At 44.5% G+C, this 19982-nt stretch overlaps 1 protein-coding gene across 1 annotated transcript in view; it reads left to right on the plus strand.

Annotated features, from left to right (window-relative positions):
* The window catches only part of EXOC4 (exocyst complex component 4), a 481096-nt gene that overhangs the window by 18923 nt on the left and 442191 nt on the right, over nt 1-19982 (plus strand). Inside the window, exons 2-3 of the mRNA XM_075429015.1 lie at nt 8072-8261; nt 11388-11582. Of these exons, the coding sequence (XP_075285130.1) occupies nt 8072-8261; nt 11388-11582 (385 nt within the window). The remainder of the gene's footprint in view (nt 1-8071; nt 8262-11387; nt 11583-19982) is intronic.

Genomic DNA, 19982 nt, shown 5'->3' on the forward strand with positions numbered 1-19982 from the left:
AGAGGGGTCGTACTGGTGGCTGTAAGCAGCTGTAAGTACTCGTATTGCTTTTGTGTATGATGCAGAAATTTATGTTGCAACCATGGTGGACAAAAATGTAAATTATTGTCTGGGAAAAGGTTTCATGTGATTTTAAAAAAAAATCCAGAAGAGGCATTCTCAGTTTTACAGCAACACTTGTTTCTGACATTTGGGCTGGAAACAGCTCTGCGTCCTCTTATTTATATATTGCTATTCGCATCCATTAAAGAATGGGTTTGTTTTTCTGTGAGTGCTCTTTGATGGTTCTTCAGTACATGATTGTGGGATGGATCACACATGCACTTCTCTGCTGTTCTCCAGCCACTAATCCAGACTCCCATAATGACTGGAAATAGCCAAGTCCTGAAACCAAAAACTTCTTCTGAAACTTGCTAGTCTTTCAGCAAAATAAATGAATAAATAAATGAAAAAGCAGTCTCTGATGTTGCTTTTCTCCATTTGGATCTTGGGTTTTGATTGAAATCCATAAAGAAATAATGTACAGGTATTGAAGGGAAACTTGTTTGGGTGGAAGGAAGAGAAAAAAACTGTTAGGCTTAAATTCTTTGTTGTTGTGTAGAATTATTTATCCCTTTTGGCATAGTAAGTGGTCTCATTCATGTTTTAAACTAGAACAGACTAAAGGGTTGTAAATATAGGTAAATTTTCTGGACAAAATATGAGTGTGATATTTTTAGTGATGATTGTTTCCACAATATTTTCCCAAAACAGATAATTAAAGAAAGCGAGAGGTTCCCAATACAGGTGTTAATTCTGGGAAGATTTCCCAGCTGGTGCGTCCAACGGAGCCAGCTGGAAATCTTGGAACATGGCAGTTGACTGAGCCTGAAACTTCCATTGAGTTCAAGTCTTGCGGGTTGGGACCACAGGCTGGAAAAATATATGACGACGTGTTAGTGCCGTCTTGTACGTCCCAGGGACGCGCTCACCAAGCACAAAGTGGTGTTTTGCAAAACTCTTCCCGTTTCTCCCCTGCTACTGCCTGATAGCACGGTGGTTTCGCGTGGAACTGTGCAAGAATGGAGCATGTTTGTCTTGTCTTCTGGCAGGTTTGGATGCTGAAATATCCTGATGGGGTGAAGGGAAGGCCCCGTGTTGGCACTTGCTGTGTGTGAGTGTTTGTGTGTACGTGCGCAGAAGTCAGGTTGCATCACCTCCAACACCTCCGAAACATTACTCGGCTTTAGGTGGTCTCAGTTACTGGAGTCTTCGAGAGGCTGAGACCAAAGAAACGCTCCATGGAGGTGGGTTAATGGGTCCTGCAGCCTCGTAGCTTGGCTGCAACAGTGGCAGTACTGAATGTTAGAGAGATGATGCAGGCCTGGCCACGTGTTGGTGTCCGGTACCTCTCTGTTTCCCCGAGTGTCTGTACTTGTTGAGTTAGAGATGTTGGAGAACACATTCCAGCTAGTTTCTTTCAGTATTTGTTTTGATCTGTTGTCTGTGAATACATTTAAATCCTTCTTCTGACCTTGCTGGTGCTGTGAGCCTCAAATCCCCCAGCAAGGTTCAGGAGTTCACTACCTACAGTGTAAGTGTGCTTTATCCTTCCCTAAACTGACCTCCTGATGGTCTCAACAAGTGCTGCGAGTTCTGGTAGTGCATGATTTGGTGAAAAACTGTTCTGCTTTTATGTTATTCATCTCATTTCTGACTTCTGCAGACCTCAGTCATATCACCTTTCAGCCTTTTCTTTTCCAAACTGAAGAGTCTTGGCCTTGGTGTCTGCAGAGAACAGCTGCTTCATCCCTTCCGTTGTTTTAGTTGCCCTTCCAAGGGCAGCAGAAGAGAGAGGAGACCAGAACTGCACACATCCCTCCAAGTATGGGCAGACTATGGTCAGAGTGTCTATCACAGAGTGATTCCTTTGTCTTGCTCTCATCATGGTGGATTCTGGGATACCGCTGCGTATGAAGCTCATTTTTCAGAGAACTGCGAGTGTGGAAAAAGACTTAATTGGGAATTGTGTTCCCAGCGTGTGCTGCTGAGGTTGCTGAAGTCAGGCTGGATGGACTGGAGCCTTCAGACCTCTGTATTCCTGTTACTCTTCTTTTTAATATGGGCTGGCAGTATTTTCATGCTACTACTGGCTGTGTGGTGGGCTTAAAACATAGAATCGTAGGATCATTAAGGTTGGAAAAGACCTCCAAGATCAAGTCCAACCATCAACCCAACACCACCATACCTGCTAAACCATGTCCTGAAGCGCCACATCTACTCGTGTTTTGAACCCCTCCAGGGATGAGGACTCCACCACTGTCCTGGGCATCCTGGTCCAATGCCTGACCACTCTCTCAGGAAAAAAATTTTCCCCAGTATCCAATCTAAACCTCTGCTGATGCAACTTGAGGCCATTGCCTCTCCTCCTATCGCTGGTTACTTGGGAGAAGAGACCAACCCTCACCTCACTCCACCCTCCTGTCAGGGAGTTGTAGAGAGTGAGAAGGTCTCCCCTCAGCCTCCTCTTCTCCAGACTGAACACACCCAGCTCCCTCAGCCGCTCCTCAGCAGACTTGTTCTCCAGACCCTTCCCCAGTCTCGTTTCTCTTTAATATGGGTTGGCAATATTTTCGTGCTATTACTGGCTGTATTGTGAGTTCAAAACTTGAGTTTAGACTGTGTGAGGAGGTGTGTAGTGCTCAGCCTGATGGGCTGATTTTTCCCCCCTAAAGCCTCTTGATTCTGCTGAAGATGGCAGCAAATGTATATTATATATCTAACTAGACAAATAGCAAAAAGACAACTAAAATTTGTCCTTTTAGTTAAACATTGTCATTACATCATTTCAGTAGGAATAAGCTTGTGGTATCTCACAAAGGCTTATGATGTCCAGCTGTACTAGCTTTGTCCTTCTTTTGACGTGTTTTGTGGTTTTTAAGGTACAGGTCCTAATGTGACCTTCTCTCATGCTTCATAAACATCTGTGTTTTAGAATCACAGAATCATAGAATGGTTTGGGTTGGAAGGGACCTTAAAGATCATCTGGTTCCAACCCCCCTGCCATGAGCAGGGACATCTTCCACCAGACCAGGTTGCTCAGAGCTCCATCCAACCTGGCCTTGAACACTGCCAGGGAGGGGGCAGCCACAGCTTCTCTGGGCAACCTGGGCCAGGGCCTCACCACCCTCCTGGGGAAGAATTTCTTCCTAACATCTAATTTAAATCTGCCCTCTTTTAGTTTAGAGCCGTTCCCCCTTGTCCTATCACTACACACCCTTGGGAAAAGCCCCTCTCCATCATTCCTGTAGGCCCCTTCAGGTCCTGGCAGCTGCCCTAAGGTCACCCCGGAGCCTTGTCTTCTCCAGGCTGAACAGCCCCAACTCCCTCAGCCTGTCCTCGTAGGAGAGGTGCTCCAGCCCTCGGATCATGTTCGTGGCCCTCCTCTGCACCCGCTCCAACACATCCATGTCCTTCTTCTGCTGGGGGCTCCAGAGCTGGACGCAGGACTCCAGGTGGGGTCTCACGAGAGCGGAGTAAAGGGGCAGAATCCCCTCCCTCGCCCTGCTGGCCACGCTTCTCTTGATGCAGCCCAGGATACAGTTGGCTTTCTGGGCTGCCAGCACACATTGCCGGCTCATCTTGAGCTTCTCATCCACCAGCACCCTCAAGTCCTTCACCTCAGGGCTGCTCTCGAGCCACTCTCTGCTCAGCCCATACTTGTGTTTGGGATTGCCCCGACCTACGTTCAGCACCTTGCACTTGGCTATTTGGCTGTGTAAATGTAAATGTCTAAAGGTTTTAGTAAAAACTATTTTTCCTATAGAGGGCAAGTTAAACTCAGGTACAAGGACAAAAAAAAGTCGGGCAGCACGGTTTGAATCTGCTTAACAGCTCCCGGTCACGTCCGTATTTTTAGGAAGCGTAAGTTGGGAGGAGCTTGGTGAAGCAGTAGAAAAGGCTCGTGAGGTGCTGCGACGCTGCAGTGACGCGGTCTCAGCCTCGTGGAAAGATCCGTAGCTTTTGTAACAAACTGCTGGCATTGCGGATGGATTCAAGCCAATGCCTGAACAGCTTTGGCAGATCAGGAATTTTGAAAATGAATTTTGTCTAATTGAAACGAAAAACTTTTCTAGTCTGTGGTGTAGGCCAGTTCGGTTCCGCTTCGATGTTGTCCGTAGCAAGGCACGATTCTCCTGCAATCCATAACGCGCGTTAGAGAGAATCGATGTTTTCATTAACTACTGAGACAAGCAATATTGTTCAGCTTCAAACTCAAACAATATGTCAGTTCCTAAAAAGGATATATGTTCGTGTCTGGTCTGACTGCGCTGAAGACCCTTCTTCTAGCAAAAATAAGCAGTTCTGCGCAAAAGAAGCGTATTCAGCTGCAAGAGGTCTTAGCAGAGGAGGATTTACTGCCAGACTTCTCCTTGCACATGCTTTGTATCCACCTGTTATAGCATGAAACCAGACTTCACTGCATCTCACAAGCACCGTGTCTTTAATATTGTTGCGTGAGTTATGCTTAGCTTTGGTTTTTAGCACCTCTTCATACATTACTTCGTCTGTCTACGTGACCTCTGCGAACAGCGTTGGCGTGTTGCAGTACTGCGTAGTTCAGCCTGAAGAAGAGAAGGCTGTGAGGGGACCTAATACATATTTACAAATATCTGAAGGGTGGGTGTCAGGAGGATGGGGCCAAGCTCTTTTCAGTGGTGCCCAGTGACAGGACAAGGGGCAACGGGCACAAACTGAAGCACAGGAAGTTCCAGCTGAACATGAGGAAGAACTTCTTCCCTCTGAGGGTGATGGAGCCCTGGAACAGGCTGCCCAGGGAGGTTGTGGAGTCTCCTTCTCTGGAGATATTCAAGACCCGCCTGGACAAGGTCCTCTACAGCCTACTGTAGGTGACCCTGCTTCGGCAGAGGGGTTGGACTAGATGACCCCCAGAGGTCTCTTCCAACCCCGAACATTCTGTGATTCTGTGTGATTCTGTAGTGCGTGTAACCACAGCCTGCTTCTTGGAGGAACCAGTGCTGTGCGTTCCCCAGGTGAGAAGGAGAAACTGGGCCACCAGGACGCAGATCTGCCTGCTCAGCCCGTTCTGCTGAAATGCAGATAATCACAGCAGCAGTTGGTAGTAGCTACGAGCCGTGTGTAGCTCAGGCTCTGGTGTCCAGATGGGGTCTGCAGTGTGGGGGAGCTGTAAGCGCGATGTCGGAGATCTGCGGTACAGCAGAGGCTGTAACTCGAATTTCTTCATTCCAAGCTTATTTTCAAACTACTGTACTGCTGTCCAGGTCCTTTTTTGCATGATATTAAAGTGCTTTGCGTAGAGTATAAATTAAGAAAAGTTTTTTTTTTTGTGAAAATGTGATTTAAGACACAACTAAGCATGTTTGGGAGTAGAATATTAAAGTAGTAACATCAGAAGGCATTCCTGTTGCTGTAGCTACCACGTAGCGTGGAACTTGAAATGCTACAGATAAATTTGATGCATTGGAAGAAGCCACTTTGTCAGTGGAATGAGGAGGGGGTCATCATCTCTGCGTGCTCTGCGTGCAAAAGGAGAGGTGCGCCCGCATCCCCTGTGAAGCGGGCGGCTCTTGGTATTTGGGAGCGGGGATGATGGTGTGAGGCACCCACTCAGATACTCCGAGGTGTAACAAAAGACAGAGGAGCTCTGCTCTTCCTCTCCACGTGGTATCTGGTACAGCCTTCTGCCCCTGCCATCTGAAAGTGAAAAGGAGTGTTAAAACGGTGTAAAATAGAATACATCACTTGAGTACATTGTCTCCTTGCAGAGTGTTGTAGGGTAGATTTTGGCTGTAACTCCTCTGTCCTTCTTGGTAGTTGAGCAGGACAAGTGTGCGTGTGCTCCTCTGCCTCTCGTGCCGTGTTCCATATGGTGGTACAGATTTGCTTGCTCACTTGAGTTTCCTTAGCTGCTCTTTCTGGAATCGTGATCCCCTGTGAAATGGCGCTTTTTTTTTCTCTATAAAGATGGAATCCGTGAGTAGGTGGCACAGCCTGTTGTTTCTCTGTGAAGGGAGGAAGGAGTAGTGAACTGGAAGTTTCGGGTGCGTCTCTGTTGCCTTTCTGAGAGAGAGGGAGCATTTCTTGTATGTTGAAGTTCTTCGTTTATGTTTATTTGAGAAGAGCCTTTGCACTTGAGTTCCTACTACGTTCTTAATAGTATTGAAGAATTCAGAAAAATCTGATCAAGTACTAACCCTTCTCGTGTCCTGCGTGTTGTCGTTGAAGATACTCTTAAGTAAACCGTAAGGAAATAGGTTTCTCTCCTTTGTTATTTTTCAGCGATGTGCAAGCTGTTCTCACTTAGCTTCTGACTTTCACTGTAGAGGACAAGTGACTGTTGTTGCGAGGAAATTTAATGTTTTCTGTCTTACTTGACAGCAGAAGATACTGGTTTTAGTTTGACTGGACCTCATTACTTTAACAAATCCAAAGTGAAAGCCATTATGGCAGCAGAGGGGAGCGGCGGCAGCATTCAGCAGTGGATTTTTTGTCTCCTCCTAACTCTGACTTTTTTTATACAAATAGCTTAAAAATCGAGAAGAAAAACACTCAAGAAGTTCACTTTTACTTTTGGCAGTGTATTTTAGGGTTGGCTGCTCCAGTCTCTTGTTATTTTTATTTTCTTTCAGCGGAGCACGCATACCATCTTGAGATGGTGCCTCAGTTTGGTCTGAACTTCTGCGGTTTAAAGGACATAACAGTCTCCACGTGTTCATGCTCTCCTGGTTGTATCTCTAAAGGCATCTGACTTTCAGCAAGCAGATGCTCTGAATTTCTTTGCAAGTTGTGATTGTTTCGTGATGTTCAAACGTATGATCCAAACCGGTTTGTATGCGGTGATTTTTTTTTTTTAATGTCTTTATTGTTGCTTATTTTCTCATCGTAAGTTCTTTAAAGTGGTTCAGGAACTGTCAGTAGAGCTACAGAATTCATCCCTGCTGGTTCTTAAGGTTATGATATACCAGGTGATAACTACTGTAACTGATCTCTTTTTCACCATGAAGTATACAGTTCTCAATGTCTGTATTGGTGATTTAAAGCAGAAACGTGTGTGGGCCATAGCTACCCTTCCAAAGACAGAGAAAGAGGGAAATTCAGGATGACTTTTTTTTCCAGAAACCAGCTTTTTGAGTGCTAGCTACAGTAGGATATAGGGATATGTCTTTTGGGATATTGCTGTCTCCTGGGTCTCTCTGGTAGTGCGATTGAGTTACTTGAGGTGTGGGCTTCGGGATCCGGTGGCAGGATGGGTCTCAAGGGGCTGGGCAGGGTGAAGAGAGAGAGGGAGAAAGAGAAGACTGTATAGATTCTTGAGTAAATCTCAGAAATTTGGAGTGAGACCAAGAAATTTGGTCTCCTGCACCAGTCTCATTAAACTTTCAACAGTTTTTATTGGAATCTTTATCATCATTAACTTAAAAAAAATTAAGAATCTTACTAGATTGTGTTCCTCAGAGGTTAAAATAAATGAGGGGGGGAAATAAGGGGCTATGACACTTCTTTGCTGTGATGGTGTATGTTTGAAAACAGATTGACTACTGGGAGGCGTGGGTAGGGTTTTGGTGGATTTCTCTGTGTAGTTGTGATACCCCTAGTGAACTTTTGGCAGGTGAGCAGTAGTAACTGTAACGCTCCTGAAAAATAGTTGCACTGGTCCCCGAGTCCAAAGTAGAATTTCTTCTTTATGGTTCTTTGTAAATAATAAATCAGGATATATTTCATCTGTTCTACTGTGCCCATATTAATGATTCTCTGGAAATATAATAACTAATAGATAACTTTCCCTTTTTATAAATCCACTAGCGTAGTAGAAAAGCTCTGATGCATCTGAAAATTTGGGAAGTAACAAACCACAGTATTTATGGCCTTTTATTTTCTTGAATTGTTCTCTACTGACCACCAGACAGACGCATTTACCAGAAATAAACTTCACTCAGTGAAGTCTACAGGCTAGTAAGAGTGGGTAGGTAGTGCATTTTTTAGGGAAAGGCTTCCTGTCCTTCCACGTAATTTCCAAATATCCCTATTGTTGTGATCTTTTTGTTCTTAGGACTTTATCTACCAGTGATGATGTTGAGGACCGAGAGACTGAGAAAGGCCGCCTGGAAGAAGCTTACGAGAAATGCGACCGGGATTTGGACGAGCTCATTGTCCAGCACTACACCGAGCTCACCACCGCCATCCGCACGTACCAGAGCATCACGGAGCGCATCACCAACTCGCGCAACAAGATCAAGCAGGTGAAGACTCCCTCTTCATGTCTTTGTGTTTGCATCTGCTTGATGGTGTGTGCTCTGGATGCAGATCTGTGCAACTCCTCGGTCTTTTTGCTGTGTACTGTCCTTTCATTCGTAGTGTGATGTTGCAGGCTCCCATTTTCACCTTTTATTTCTCTCTCTCTTTTCCCAGCTACTTGTCGTCATTCTGAACTGACCTAAAAAATGACTTGAGAAAGCACAGTTACCCACTAATTCTGAACGAGGCCTGATTTTTCAAAGCATTCTGTGGCATGGCTAGGAGTGGACAAGACAGTCCTAATACGATGGTCCCAGGCTACATCTTACTAGCAACATGTTTGCCATCGGATCTCTCTGTTGTTTGAGAACACGAATAATTAGGAAGGAAAATGAGACGTGGATATGAGGCGCAAAGCTTTGCGGTGCCCTCTGTTCCTTTGTTGTCTGGGCAGGTTGCTATCAGGTTTTGGTAGTCTGCAGGCTGCTAAGCTAACACCTTTCCATCTAATCTGCTCGTGTTTTGATCTGTTGGCCTCCAGCCACCTCCTAAATAGTCAGAGTGATTCATCAGCTTGCTTTTTGCTCAGAGAATATGAATTTTGGTGCTATTTCCAAACTCATTTCTGTTGTGTGAATGCACATGAACTCCGTGCCCCCGTATCTTTCTGTATTCAGAGCGCTCACACTTCGGTAGCGTGCCAGTGAATAACTCTGGCACTCTTTGTTGTGGACTTGTTCCATCTGCTCTCTCCCTGGAGCAATAGATCAGTTCTTTGGACTCCTGTCATAGCTTTTACTTTCCGTGTAGTTTGCTAGAGCTAAACTTTGCAAAGTAAATTTCTTCTGCTTTGTTTTCCCCTGGCTCCGTGGAGGTCTCAGCTTAAAACCTTTCACTGCACTGCTTTAGGAGCAGCAGGCTTTTACCCTTTTGGGGCTACGTACTGACCCTTCTGACTTCTGAAATTCATTTAGCATTTTCAGAGAAAATGAGATCATTCTGATGCTTTCTAAGGGTAAGAGTTCATTCTAGGATTTATGTACAAAGCTCAGCACTTTGAAAGCAGAGATCAATTGCACTAAATTTGAAATAAACTGTAGCCAGTGGCCTGTTTTCACACAGTATGCTAAGCTTTGCAGAGGTCAAAACGAACATGCAGGGGTGTGACCTTTTTGTCCTGTCTAGAAGAATGACTGTAGGGGTGAAGGACCTTTTGATATTTAAGTTTTCTTATTTGTTTTGGTCGATATGTATTGAAGTAGCTTTGACCTAATCTCATGGGAGTCCCCAGATCTGGTTTGTCATCAATCTGTGTTACGCTGTCAGACTTCCTTTTGAAGTTCCTCACTTGTGGAAGGTAGATGATCGCACGGGCATTTGCCTGCATTAGGAACTGTGGAAGTGACAGGTAGACCAGATCCCTCTGTGTATCTGCCTTTTGTAGTCAATTCTTGTACGAATTCCTGTTGGGAAAGGCTTAGTTTTGAATCTAGCTTTAGAGGTGTTACCGCCGTAAAACTGAATTCTGAAGTAGAAATAATTTGGCCTGCCAGGGGAAGGTTCTTTCTTACAGACTTGCTGTTCATTCCGTCCCCTGCTCCCAAATGTAGATACAGTTGATCTTTTTTCTTGCAAGGACAGGAGTAGGAATGCCTTGTGAGATTCCTTCTAGCCCCACGATTGCTTTGCTGACCTAATTTGGCTCTGTGTGACAGCAGGCCACTGATGACGGCGTGCTAGGTCAGTGTTTAAATTGCGATATTGAACAGGGACCAGGTCTGAAATGAGCTCTGTACGCGTTTTAGTTTGCCGCTGCTGTTGCTGCAAGTTATGACACTCTTACATTAGGTTCTCTGTTGGCGGGCGATTTTTCTGTGTTATCCATTTCAGAAGGACATTTCAGAGTGCAGTATTTTTATATTGAAATGTTAATCTCTTCTGACTCTGGATGGAGGCTGTCTTAGGTAGCTATTGTTATTTACTGGTTGTCTGTATTTTGATCCGTCTATGTGTGTCGCATGTATTTTTTTAAACTGCCTTTGGATGGACAAGGTAGGAGAATGTGCAGCTGAAGTGGGATTTCTGGAGTGCTTTGAAGCTCATTATTTAAAAATAAATTGAAGGGCCTACTTCTGAGAATCTCTCTTCATGTGTAATTCAGTGAGAGTTCAGCCTGCGAAAAGGTTAAACCCTAAGTATTCATAACTTATCACAAAAACAAGAGTAGTGTGAAAGCAGTGTGTGAAGCTGTGTTGTTAATCGCTTCCACGTTTTAATATGTATTATTGATTTGCATTATGCAGGAAAAGCTAGGTTATACTGACCTTACCAGAGGATATTGGGAGAACCTGAAAGCAGGGAATGCAGGCTGCGCGTTTGAGCAGAGAGAATGAAGAACAACTCCTGATGTTTCCCAAATGGGGCAGAACAGTAGAGACTTCGCCAGTTAGAGAGGATGGCACGAGGCTCGGAAAAAAACTGAATGGCAAACACCAAAGTGTTCCTCTGGGTGATGTAAAGGCCTGGATAATTAATGGAAATGCTGAATTGAGTTGTGTCTTAACTGCTGTTTCTTCCAGTGAAACCGTATCTCTTAAAAAAAAAAATTGGTATTGCTCGAGGTATTAGTAAAATTACTCTTAGAGAGTCAGGTTTCAAGAAATGGACACCAGACTTGAAGAAAGGAGGAGACTTGCCAAAAGATTTAATAGGCAGATGGAAAATGTTTACAGCGGAAAAATTAGTAGTGGCTTATTTGCTTTCACTGAAAATTGGATTCTTGCTGTATGCCAAAATACTGAATTGATTTTTTGGAGAACGTGCTAAGAAGTCTTTGGTCGTGGTTAGTAGGATCCTGCATTTGTTCACATTAGGATAGTTCAGTTGAATTTTCATTCGTGGTACAAAACTTGTACTGAAAAAGATTAGACTATGAGAGCAGTTCTGGTTTGTGTGTACTGTGTGTTTCCTTTCAGCCAAATAACCAGGAACTTCAAGGAACTTGGATTTGTTGATAGTCTTGTGATATTTTTTGGATTCCTAATAGAGTAAATGCGGGAAAGGGCTGATCTGCGTTAGGAGCACCTGTTGCAGGGACAGATTTAATTAATCTGTTGTCGTGTTGCTTGTAGGTGAAGGAGAATCTGCTGTCGTGCAAGATGCTGCTGCATTGCAAGCGGGACGAGTTGCGCAAGCTGTGGATCGAAGGGATTGAGCACAAACACGTCCTGAATTTGCTGGATGAGATAGAGAACATCAAGCAGGTGCCTCAGAAGCTGGAACAGTGCATGGCCAGCAAGCGCTACCTCAACGCAACAGACATGCTGGTAAGACGTGGTACCGCGTGCTGGGCCGGTACCCGCCACAAAACACACTGGGCAGCTGGCTGCTGATCCGCAGACAGATCTGCCGCCGCTGTGATTGTCTGCAGCTTTTTCCTGCTTGGTTTCTTTTGTCATTTGCTGCTTTCTTGTACTGGGATTTCGCTTTGGTTTTGTTTTGATCCTTCTTGACTGGACTTAGGGTCACAGTCTCCCTTTCTGTTCGGTTAGCTCTTGTCTTTCAGAGCTGTCTTTACCTCATTACTTGTCCCGATCCTGATGCTTTCTGTAGCCATCTTGTTCTTTACCCATTTGAAATGCATATAGGATTTCCTTCTGCTTTTGCAACCTGGCGCTTTATTTTATGATTAATTTCCCAGAAAACTGCTTGTATCGTCTTCTTTCTTTATATTTTATCAATTATTTAAAACCCATTTTTGTTATGGAAAAACTATCCTGTTTCTCTCCTATTTCGTCTCCCAGAATGCACGCACAACGGTCATTATTCAGAGGGGAGACTGTCTTTCACCACTGAGGTGTGTTTGCTCCTCGTTGTCATCTTCTAGGTCTGTTACCAGGACTCTTGATCCTTTCGATTTATTTCCACCTCTTTTTTTTTCATCGTTTTTCTCCCTCCCTTCAAGTGTTTTTCCTCTTCAGTTCCACCTCTTTCACAAGAATACCTTTCAATTCCAGTCTTGTGGTGGAGATAAAAGTTTCCAGAACTTCTCTAATAACGATCTTTTTCTTTCTCTTGTTTCCAAACTTAACAAGCACCATTCTTCACCAGGCTCCCATCCCTGCTTTCCTGGAACTGTCTTATACTAGTAATTAAAATATGAAAGTAAGAAACCACTTTTTTACTGTAAGGATGGATTTTACTGTAAGGCTGCAAGAGGACCTTATAAATGCCTACAAATATCTGCAGGGTGGGTGTCAGGAGGATGGGGCCAAGCTCTTTCCAGTGGTGCCCAGTGACAGGACAACGGGCAATGGGCACAAACTGAGGCACAGGAAGTTCCGTCTGAACATGAGGAAGAACTTCTTCCCTCTGAGGGTGACGGAGCCCTGGAACAGGCTGCCCAGGGAGGTTGTGGAGTCTCCTTCTCTGGAGATATTCAAGACCCGCCTGGACAAGGTCCTGTGCAGCCTGCTGTAGGTGACCCTGCTTCGGCAGGGGGGTTGGACTAGATAACCCACAGAGGTCCCTTCCAACCCCTACCATTCTGTGATTCTGTGATTCTGTGATGGTTGAACACTGGAACCGGTTGCCCAGAGGGGTTGGGGAGTCTCCATCCGCGGAAAATTCTCAAAACCAGACTGGACGTGGTCTTGGGTAACTGGCTCTGGGTGACCACAGGGCGGTGGATTAGGCGTTCTCTAGAGGCCCTTTCCAACCTCAAGCAGTCTGTGATTCCAAAGTGAAGGCAAAAGAAGTATGTCTGTTCATATTCCTCTTTGTGTCTGCCAGAGAATGCCTTGAATGAAATCTTTTCATTGCCTTTTTTTGTTATTGTTTTCTTCTGCTTCACTGTCCTTTGTATTTCTCTTAGGTGTGCCTCTTCACTTCTTTTTAATAAGTCATTATTCAGCAGGATAAAGAGCTGGAAATGTTGGTGTTGTCACTTCATATTCCTAGAGCCCAAACTTTAATTTCCTTCTTTCCATTTTATCTCATTTTACCTTAAACATGACTTTCTAAAACTTACCTTGTTCCCTCTGAAGTGTTTTCAACAGTTTGATGTCAGTCTCGTCCTCCCTTTCTCTGATGGGATGTGTAACCCTGTCGGGACTTTTGTTGCAGTCAGATCCTCTTGTGTGATTTCACTCTGCCATCACGTTCTCCTTCACATGCGGAAGGTCCTGGGTCAAGGCCAGCTTGGACAGGGCTCTGAGCACCCTGGTCTGGTGGAAGGGGGGGTGGAATGAGATGATCTATAAAGTCCCTTCCAACCCAAACCATTCTATGATTCTCATTGTTTTGTATTGCTCATGTTGTCTTCTCATGCCACACCCGGTGCAATCATCTTTCTATAATCTGGTCACAGTTTTCCCTTTCTTCCTTTTTAGAACCATCTTCCAGAACCCTCTCAATCTTATTCTCCTTAGCGTCTCACGGTCCTTTTAATATGACCTATTGCCTTGTATCTTTCCCGACATATTGTAAGCCATCTGGGATGGCTGATGTGTCCATTTCTGTTGTGTGATGCGGAGTGGTATTTTCATACTTCATAAAATGTTGTGTAAAACCTATTAGAATTCCTGAAAAGAGATCAGGAAGGCAATGACTTGAGGCAGCATGTATGAGAAGAGTGCAGTCAGCTTTTGCCAAACCTTTCGTTAGGTTTCTGGTGTAGGAAGTCAGAGGGTGGTGTTGGTCTGGTATTTTCAGTTACAAGAGATAAAGAAGTAGATGTAAAATTAAGGGCATTCAGCATGGGGAGGAAACCGTGGTATTCAGAGGTAACATCAGGATCAGTTGAAATCGTGGTGCTTTCTTCTGCTGATGGACTTGCCATTTTGTTTGGTTTGGTTTTCTGGGGCCTTTTTTTTTTTTAAATTCAGAAAAGTGCTTTTCAGAAGGAACTTCCAGAAAATTAATTAATTTCTTATCGGGAATACAGGATAGGAGGTGTAAGAAGAAAAACAACGATACTTAGGATTTATCATAGAATCATAGAAAGTTTTGGGTTGGAAGGAACCCCTAGAGGTCATCTAGTCCAACCCCATAGAATATGCTTTAGAAATGGTTTGCAATATATGTATTTGTGGTATTTTACTGGTTTGCAGTGTATTGCATGTGCAGTTTATATATATATACACATATGTGCTTTTATACATACATACACAGATACATGTGCGTGTGTAGTTGAGGTTGCCAAAGGCTACGAGATAGAGCCTCTATTAGACCTCAGTGAAGTATGGACTTCTGCAGTGTACCATGCTGGTGTTTGTTGGTTGATTTGTTTTTTTTTTTTTTTCAGAATAGAGTATCTTTTCTAAGAAATCAAATGATAATGATATAAAAAGCAGCTGTTAGTTGGTTTTTTTTTTTTTAAATAAGGAATGCAGAGAAACCTCAAGTGAAAATTGCCCACGCTGTCTCAGCTGTTCATTGACGCTTGCAATTCCCATCTGAAGACGAGTGTACCTGTCATAAAGAAATCGTGACCTACCTGCGCTTGGAGCTTTGTGCTGGGCAAGAATTGCTGTAGGCTCACTGGCTTTTGCCATCTTCTGTTAGCAGTGCCTCTGCAAGACTGTGGTGTTGTAATCACTCACTGGCTGCAGGATATTTCCTTTCTCCTTTCATATGATATGAATATTATGTAAAATAATTGCTAAGCTGTCAGGGGTGCGGAGTGTATATAGATCTCTCTGTCCTTTTGTTTCATTCCTCAAGGTAAACGATGCTCGTGGCTTATAAAAAGCCCAAAGTGAGCTGACAAGGAGCTTGTATCCTTCACATTGAAATTGGAGCACTGATTAATGTTGTTGCCTGTAGCCTTGTGATATGTACAGTTGAAATTAGACCTTTGCAGTCGTCGTCTTGGGTTGATGCAGGCGCTCTAATGGCATAATTTCTGGTTGCTGCATCACATTTCTGCAGTCTGTTCTTTGTATTCCGCTCACATTAATTGAAGTAATTTTGCCACTGAAGCATGTTTCAAACCTCTGCATTTAAATTGAAATTTTAATTCCCTTATTGTTTGGAAAAGACGGCTGAAGATGGCTTGTTACAGGTTTCATTATCACTCAGAACTCTCCAGCTGCTGGTTCTAATGTGCAATGACAGAGTAATACTGGGAAGAATTGTTAATAAAAGAATGGCAGCTTTTCCCAGTAGTATGAACACAATGCAAAGGTATTTTATGACAGCTTACATTTGTATGAAGTTAAAGATTAGAAGTGGCAGCTTTTTTGTTTCTGATTCTGTATCCGTCTAGAGTAGCACTGATGAGCTTCAAATATCGTGTATTTACGGTCTGTGTTCCTCCAGCAGCTTGGTAATACACACTCCGGTGAGCAGAGCTGGTAGGATCAGGTTTGCTGTTCTGTAATTGCTCCTTACACGGTTTGTGTTAGAAGAACCCAGTTCCAGCCTCCTTGGAGTTGCGAAGCTTTGGAGAAACCGCGAGGCTCTGGAACAGATGGAACTGCCGGTTGAGATCCAGTGCATTTCTGTTATTTTCAATTTCTGCATATGCTTTTTTAAAGTAGGGGTTTGTACGATTTTCTATAAAAGATCTGTTTTTTCACACACTGAATTGTTAAAAGTAACGTTCACTTTTATGTGGCAATTGAGTGCACGTGCACGCATACGTGTGCATTTTGTGTTGAACATAAAATGTAAAAAGGAGGCTGAGGGGACTCTTTATCGCGCTCTACAATGACCTGAAAGGAGGTTGTAGCAGGGTGGGAATTGGTCTCTTCTCCCAAGTAACGAGTGACAGGACCAGAGGCAGTGGCCTCAAGTTGCATCAAGGGAGGTTTAGATTGGAGATTGGGAAGAATTTCTTTCCTGCAAGAGTGGTCAGGCCTTGGACCAGGCTGCCCCATCCCTGGAGGGGTTTAAAAGCCATGTGGATCTGGTTTGGTGGTGGGCTTGGCAGTGTTAGGTTTATGTTTGGACTTGATGGTCTTAAAGGTCTTTTCCATGCTAAATGGTTCTGTGATCAGGTGCCGAGAAGGGAATTCTGATGCAGAAGGAGGTTCCTAAGATGAAGCAGTGGGCACTCTCCAAACGGGAGAGCAGCAGAGCTGGTGGCAGGGGCGAGGCGGGGTTGGGGGCATAGCAGCTTGATTGCTGGAAAGCAGGAATCCAAATTCTTCTGGAAGAGATGTTTGAGAAGGGCTACACAACACTGCAGCCAAGCCAGGCCTCGAGGCAGAGGGCACGCAGCAGTGGCCGAGGACAGACGGCTTCTTGCTTGGCGGAAGCAGTTTCATGTCTGGTCTCCCCCAACATGGGGGATGGAAGGCAATGCTCTCTGCCTAGCTGTTGCTTAATTAACTCAAGTATCGTGGAGGTCTGTGGTGTTGGTCTAATTGTTCTGGCTCTGCTGTTGACCCCTGAGGTACCCATAGGGAGAGATTAATATTTTCCGTTTGTTTAAATAATCTTAAGTGATGAAATGCTAAAAACAGTTGAAGGAAGAAATGTTGTTGAATCAAGTAATTAAAGGTCATATCATAATACAATTAAACGAAAATTGCTTAGGCTACTTTCTTTGCATTTCGTGGCTTTTGTGTGTCTGGCTTTGCAATTTTAATGAACTAATACCACTTTGTCAAAGTATATAGAGTTTAAAAAAAAAATCTTTTTATTCTGATAGACCCTGAAACACGTAGTCTGAACTTGATGTATTAGTGCAGGAGTAAAGTTCTTTTGGGGTGGGATTGTGTCGGGTAAAACACTGTGAAACTGCAGAAATGTATTCACAGGGTAGGAGTGAAGATAACTGCTATTTTCAGTTGGAATTTTTTTTGTTAGAGGGACGACAAGAAGGAAGAATGAAGGTGGAAAGAAGGAAGTATGGAGCCCTCTGACTAGTCTGCACTGAAGTTTAACTTCACACTTGTGTTCCCGAGCTAGGAACTGATCTGTGTGAGTGTGTTTTACTCATGAGCACGTCCTTCTCCTTCAGCCTGCGTGTCTTTGTCCCAAGAAACACAAAGCTGAAGTGACAGTAATTTGCTTCTCAAGAAGTAGGCCAGGGAACGCTCCGACACCTACTTTTCTTTCTTTTTCAATGTGAAGGACTTCTATTTCAGTTTCCTGATGCCAGGGAAAGAATAATATCACAGAATATCACAGAATAGTAGGGGTTGGAAGGGACCTCTGTGGGTCATCTAGTCCAACCCCCCTGCCGAAGCAGGGTCACCTACAGCAGGCTGCACAGGACCTTGTCCAGGCGGGTCTTGAATATCTCCAGAGAAGGAGACTGCACAAGCTCCCTGGGCAGCCTGTTCCAGTGCTCCGTCACCCTCAGAGGGAAGAAGTTCTTCCTCATGTTCAGACAGAACTTCCTGTGCCTCAGTTTGTGCCCATTGCCCCTTGTCCTGTCACTGGGCACCACTGAATATATCTCTCCTGCTCTGCTTTCTGAAGTGAATAACAGCGTCGGGCTTTTCTCAGAGCCGACCGCTTTCTGACTGCGGATTTGCATTGTTGCCAGTTTGTTCGGCTTCTGGAGCTGGGCGAGTGGCTGGTGTTACTGCAGCGTTCCGTTCCAGGCACTTGGCGCGGCATCCAGCTGCACAGGGAGGAGATTGGTCTGCAGGTAAATTAGGTCATTTTCAGTTGTGCTGAGGCAGCAGAGTTAAAGCACGCCGAGTTCGCCACCAGCAGCCTCGTGATGCATTAAATGTATTTTTGCACAGCTCTATAGACTGGAAGATCTGCATTGGGTTAATTTTTGGAAGAGTGTTGCTTTTTGTGAAATGTAGCCTTCAAATCAGGAACATGATGGAGCCCTGGAACAGGTTGCCCAGAGTAGTTGTGCCTGAAGAAGAGAAGGCTGCGAGGGGACCTAATAAATGCTTATAAATATCTGCAGGGTGGGTGTCAGGAGGATGGGGCCAAACTCTTTTCAGTGGTGCCCAGCAACAGGACAAGGGGCAACGGGCACAAACTGAAGCAGAGGAAGTTCCAGCTGAACACGAGGAAGAACTTCTTCCCTCTGAGGGTGACGGAGCACTGGCCCAGGCTGCCCAGAGGGGCTGTGGAGTCTCCTTCTCTGGAGATATTCAAGACCCGCCTGGACAAGGTCCTGTGCAGCCTGCTCTGGGTGACCCTGCTTCGGCAGGGGGGTTGGACTGGGTGATCCCCAGAGGTCCCTTCCAACCCCGACCACTCTGTGATTCTGTGTAACATACCAGTCTAAACTAGAGATGCTGACCAGCTCCTTGGTCTGCATACCAAAGCGTTTGACAAAAAAGTGTTGTTTTTTTTTTTTTAACCACAGGGCTTTACAACAGACCTGGGCTACTTAGTGGGTGAGAACATGCTCAGAATTTGCTTGAGTAAGTGGAGGTGCTGTGCAAAAATGACCATAAAAGCTACCAAGGCAGGTTTAAGGGAGAGGTGGCACTGGAAAAGGAAATAGAGGAGAGACTAAGAGTATTTCGGAGAACAGCATGTGAGGCAGGGAACCTAGCTTGCTGTGGGAGGTGGGAGTCAGCAAGGAGCTTGAATATTGAAATGTTTTCTCAGGAGGGAAGAGAGGATATTGCTCCATGTGCCTGTACGCATCCGCATATTTGGCCTCTTCTTGCTCATCCCACCATGAACGCGTCCTACTTGGTAGCAATGTCCACCGCCTTTCTGTGCCCTTCAGGTTAATCCTCTACCCGCGCACTTCATGTTAATCCTCTACAAAGGCATTTGGAGTGATTAACATCTTCCCGGAAAACATGAGATGTTTTGTAGTCCTGGGCACGGCTGAGAGTTTAAATTTTTGTAACTTGAATGTAGCTGCTACCTGTGGCTTTCCTCAGCAGAGTACGAGGAGAGGCTCTCAACTAAAAGTACCGTGTAGTGAGCAGGCTGCTGGGGCTGTAAAGAGTCTGGAATAATGAAATAAAAACAAATAAATAAAAAAAAGGCAATGCAGTTCTCGGTATGCATTTTATTTACTGTCTGCCTTTCAGCTGGAACAATGAAAATCAATAAAAACAGTCTTTCGTTTTGTTTCTGCATTTGTAGTTGTAGAGCTGGGATTCAGGTTCTCCTGTCGAACAGTTTTGTGTTTGGGAATTAGTGCCATAAGTGGCAAGGAAAGACTTTTGTTGGTTTGGGATTCTATAGAAACCTTTTCTCGCAAAACTGAAATTTTGGCCCTGCTTGAAATTCTTGGTCTTCTGAATTATAAAAATGGTAATATTTTCCCAATGCTTCTTACCTTGAAGTCTTTCCCCAGCTAACATGATGTCTTGTCCTTGTTGATCTTATTGATTACGAAGAAGCCTTTTAGAAAACAGAATTGAGAAGCTGGCATCTCGGGGTCTGTACCTCATTTCAGACGACCTGCTGAGCTGCGTAGGCGTTGATGCTTGAAGGAACTGTTTTGTATTCGTTTGTAACGACTGGCAAACCTTGCGATTTCTGGTACCCGTGTGGCTGGGGTGTGGGAGAGAAAGGCAGCAGCTTTGCTTTCATTAAGTTGATGCATGCATAGGATGTGTTCTAGTGATTCATGCATAAGCACGGAAATCACGAGCTGCTTCTGGCTGCTGCTCATTCATTTAAAATACTGTACCTTGACTCAGATGCTGGTGGTATTTGTCTGCCTCCGAGGAGCATTGTAATGCTAAAGTAATTAGGTTAGGTGGAATACTCCCAAGTTCCTTATATGAGAAGCGTTGGTGCTGCATCTTGTTAGAACATTTTTCACCTGTGCTGCA

Source organism: Opisthocomus hoazin, chromosome 8 (genome assembly GCF_030867145.1).
Source record: "Opisthocomus hoazin isolate bOpiHoa1 chromosome 8, bOpiHoa1.hap1, whole genome shotgun sequence".
NCBI lineage: Eukaryota > Metazoa > Chordata > Aves > Opisthocomiformes > Opisthocomidae > Opisthocomus > Opisthocomus hoazin.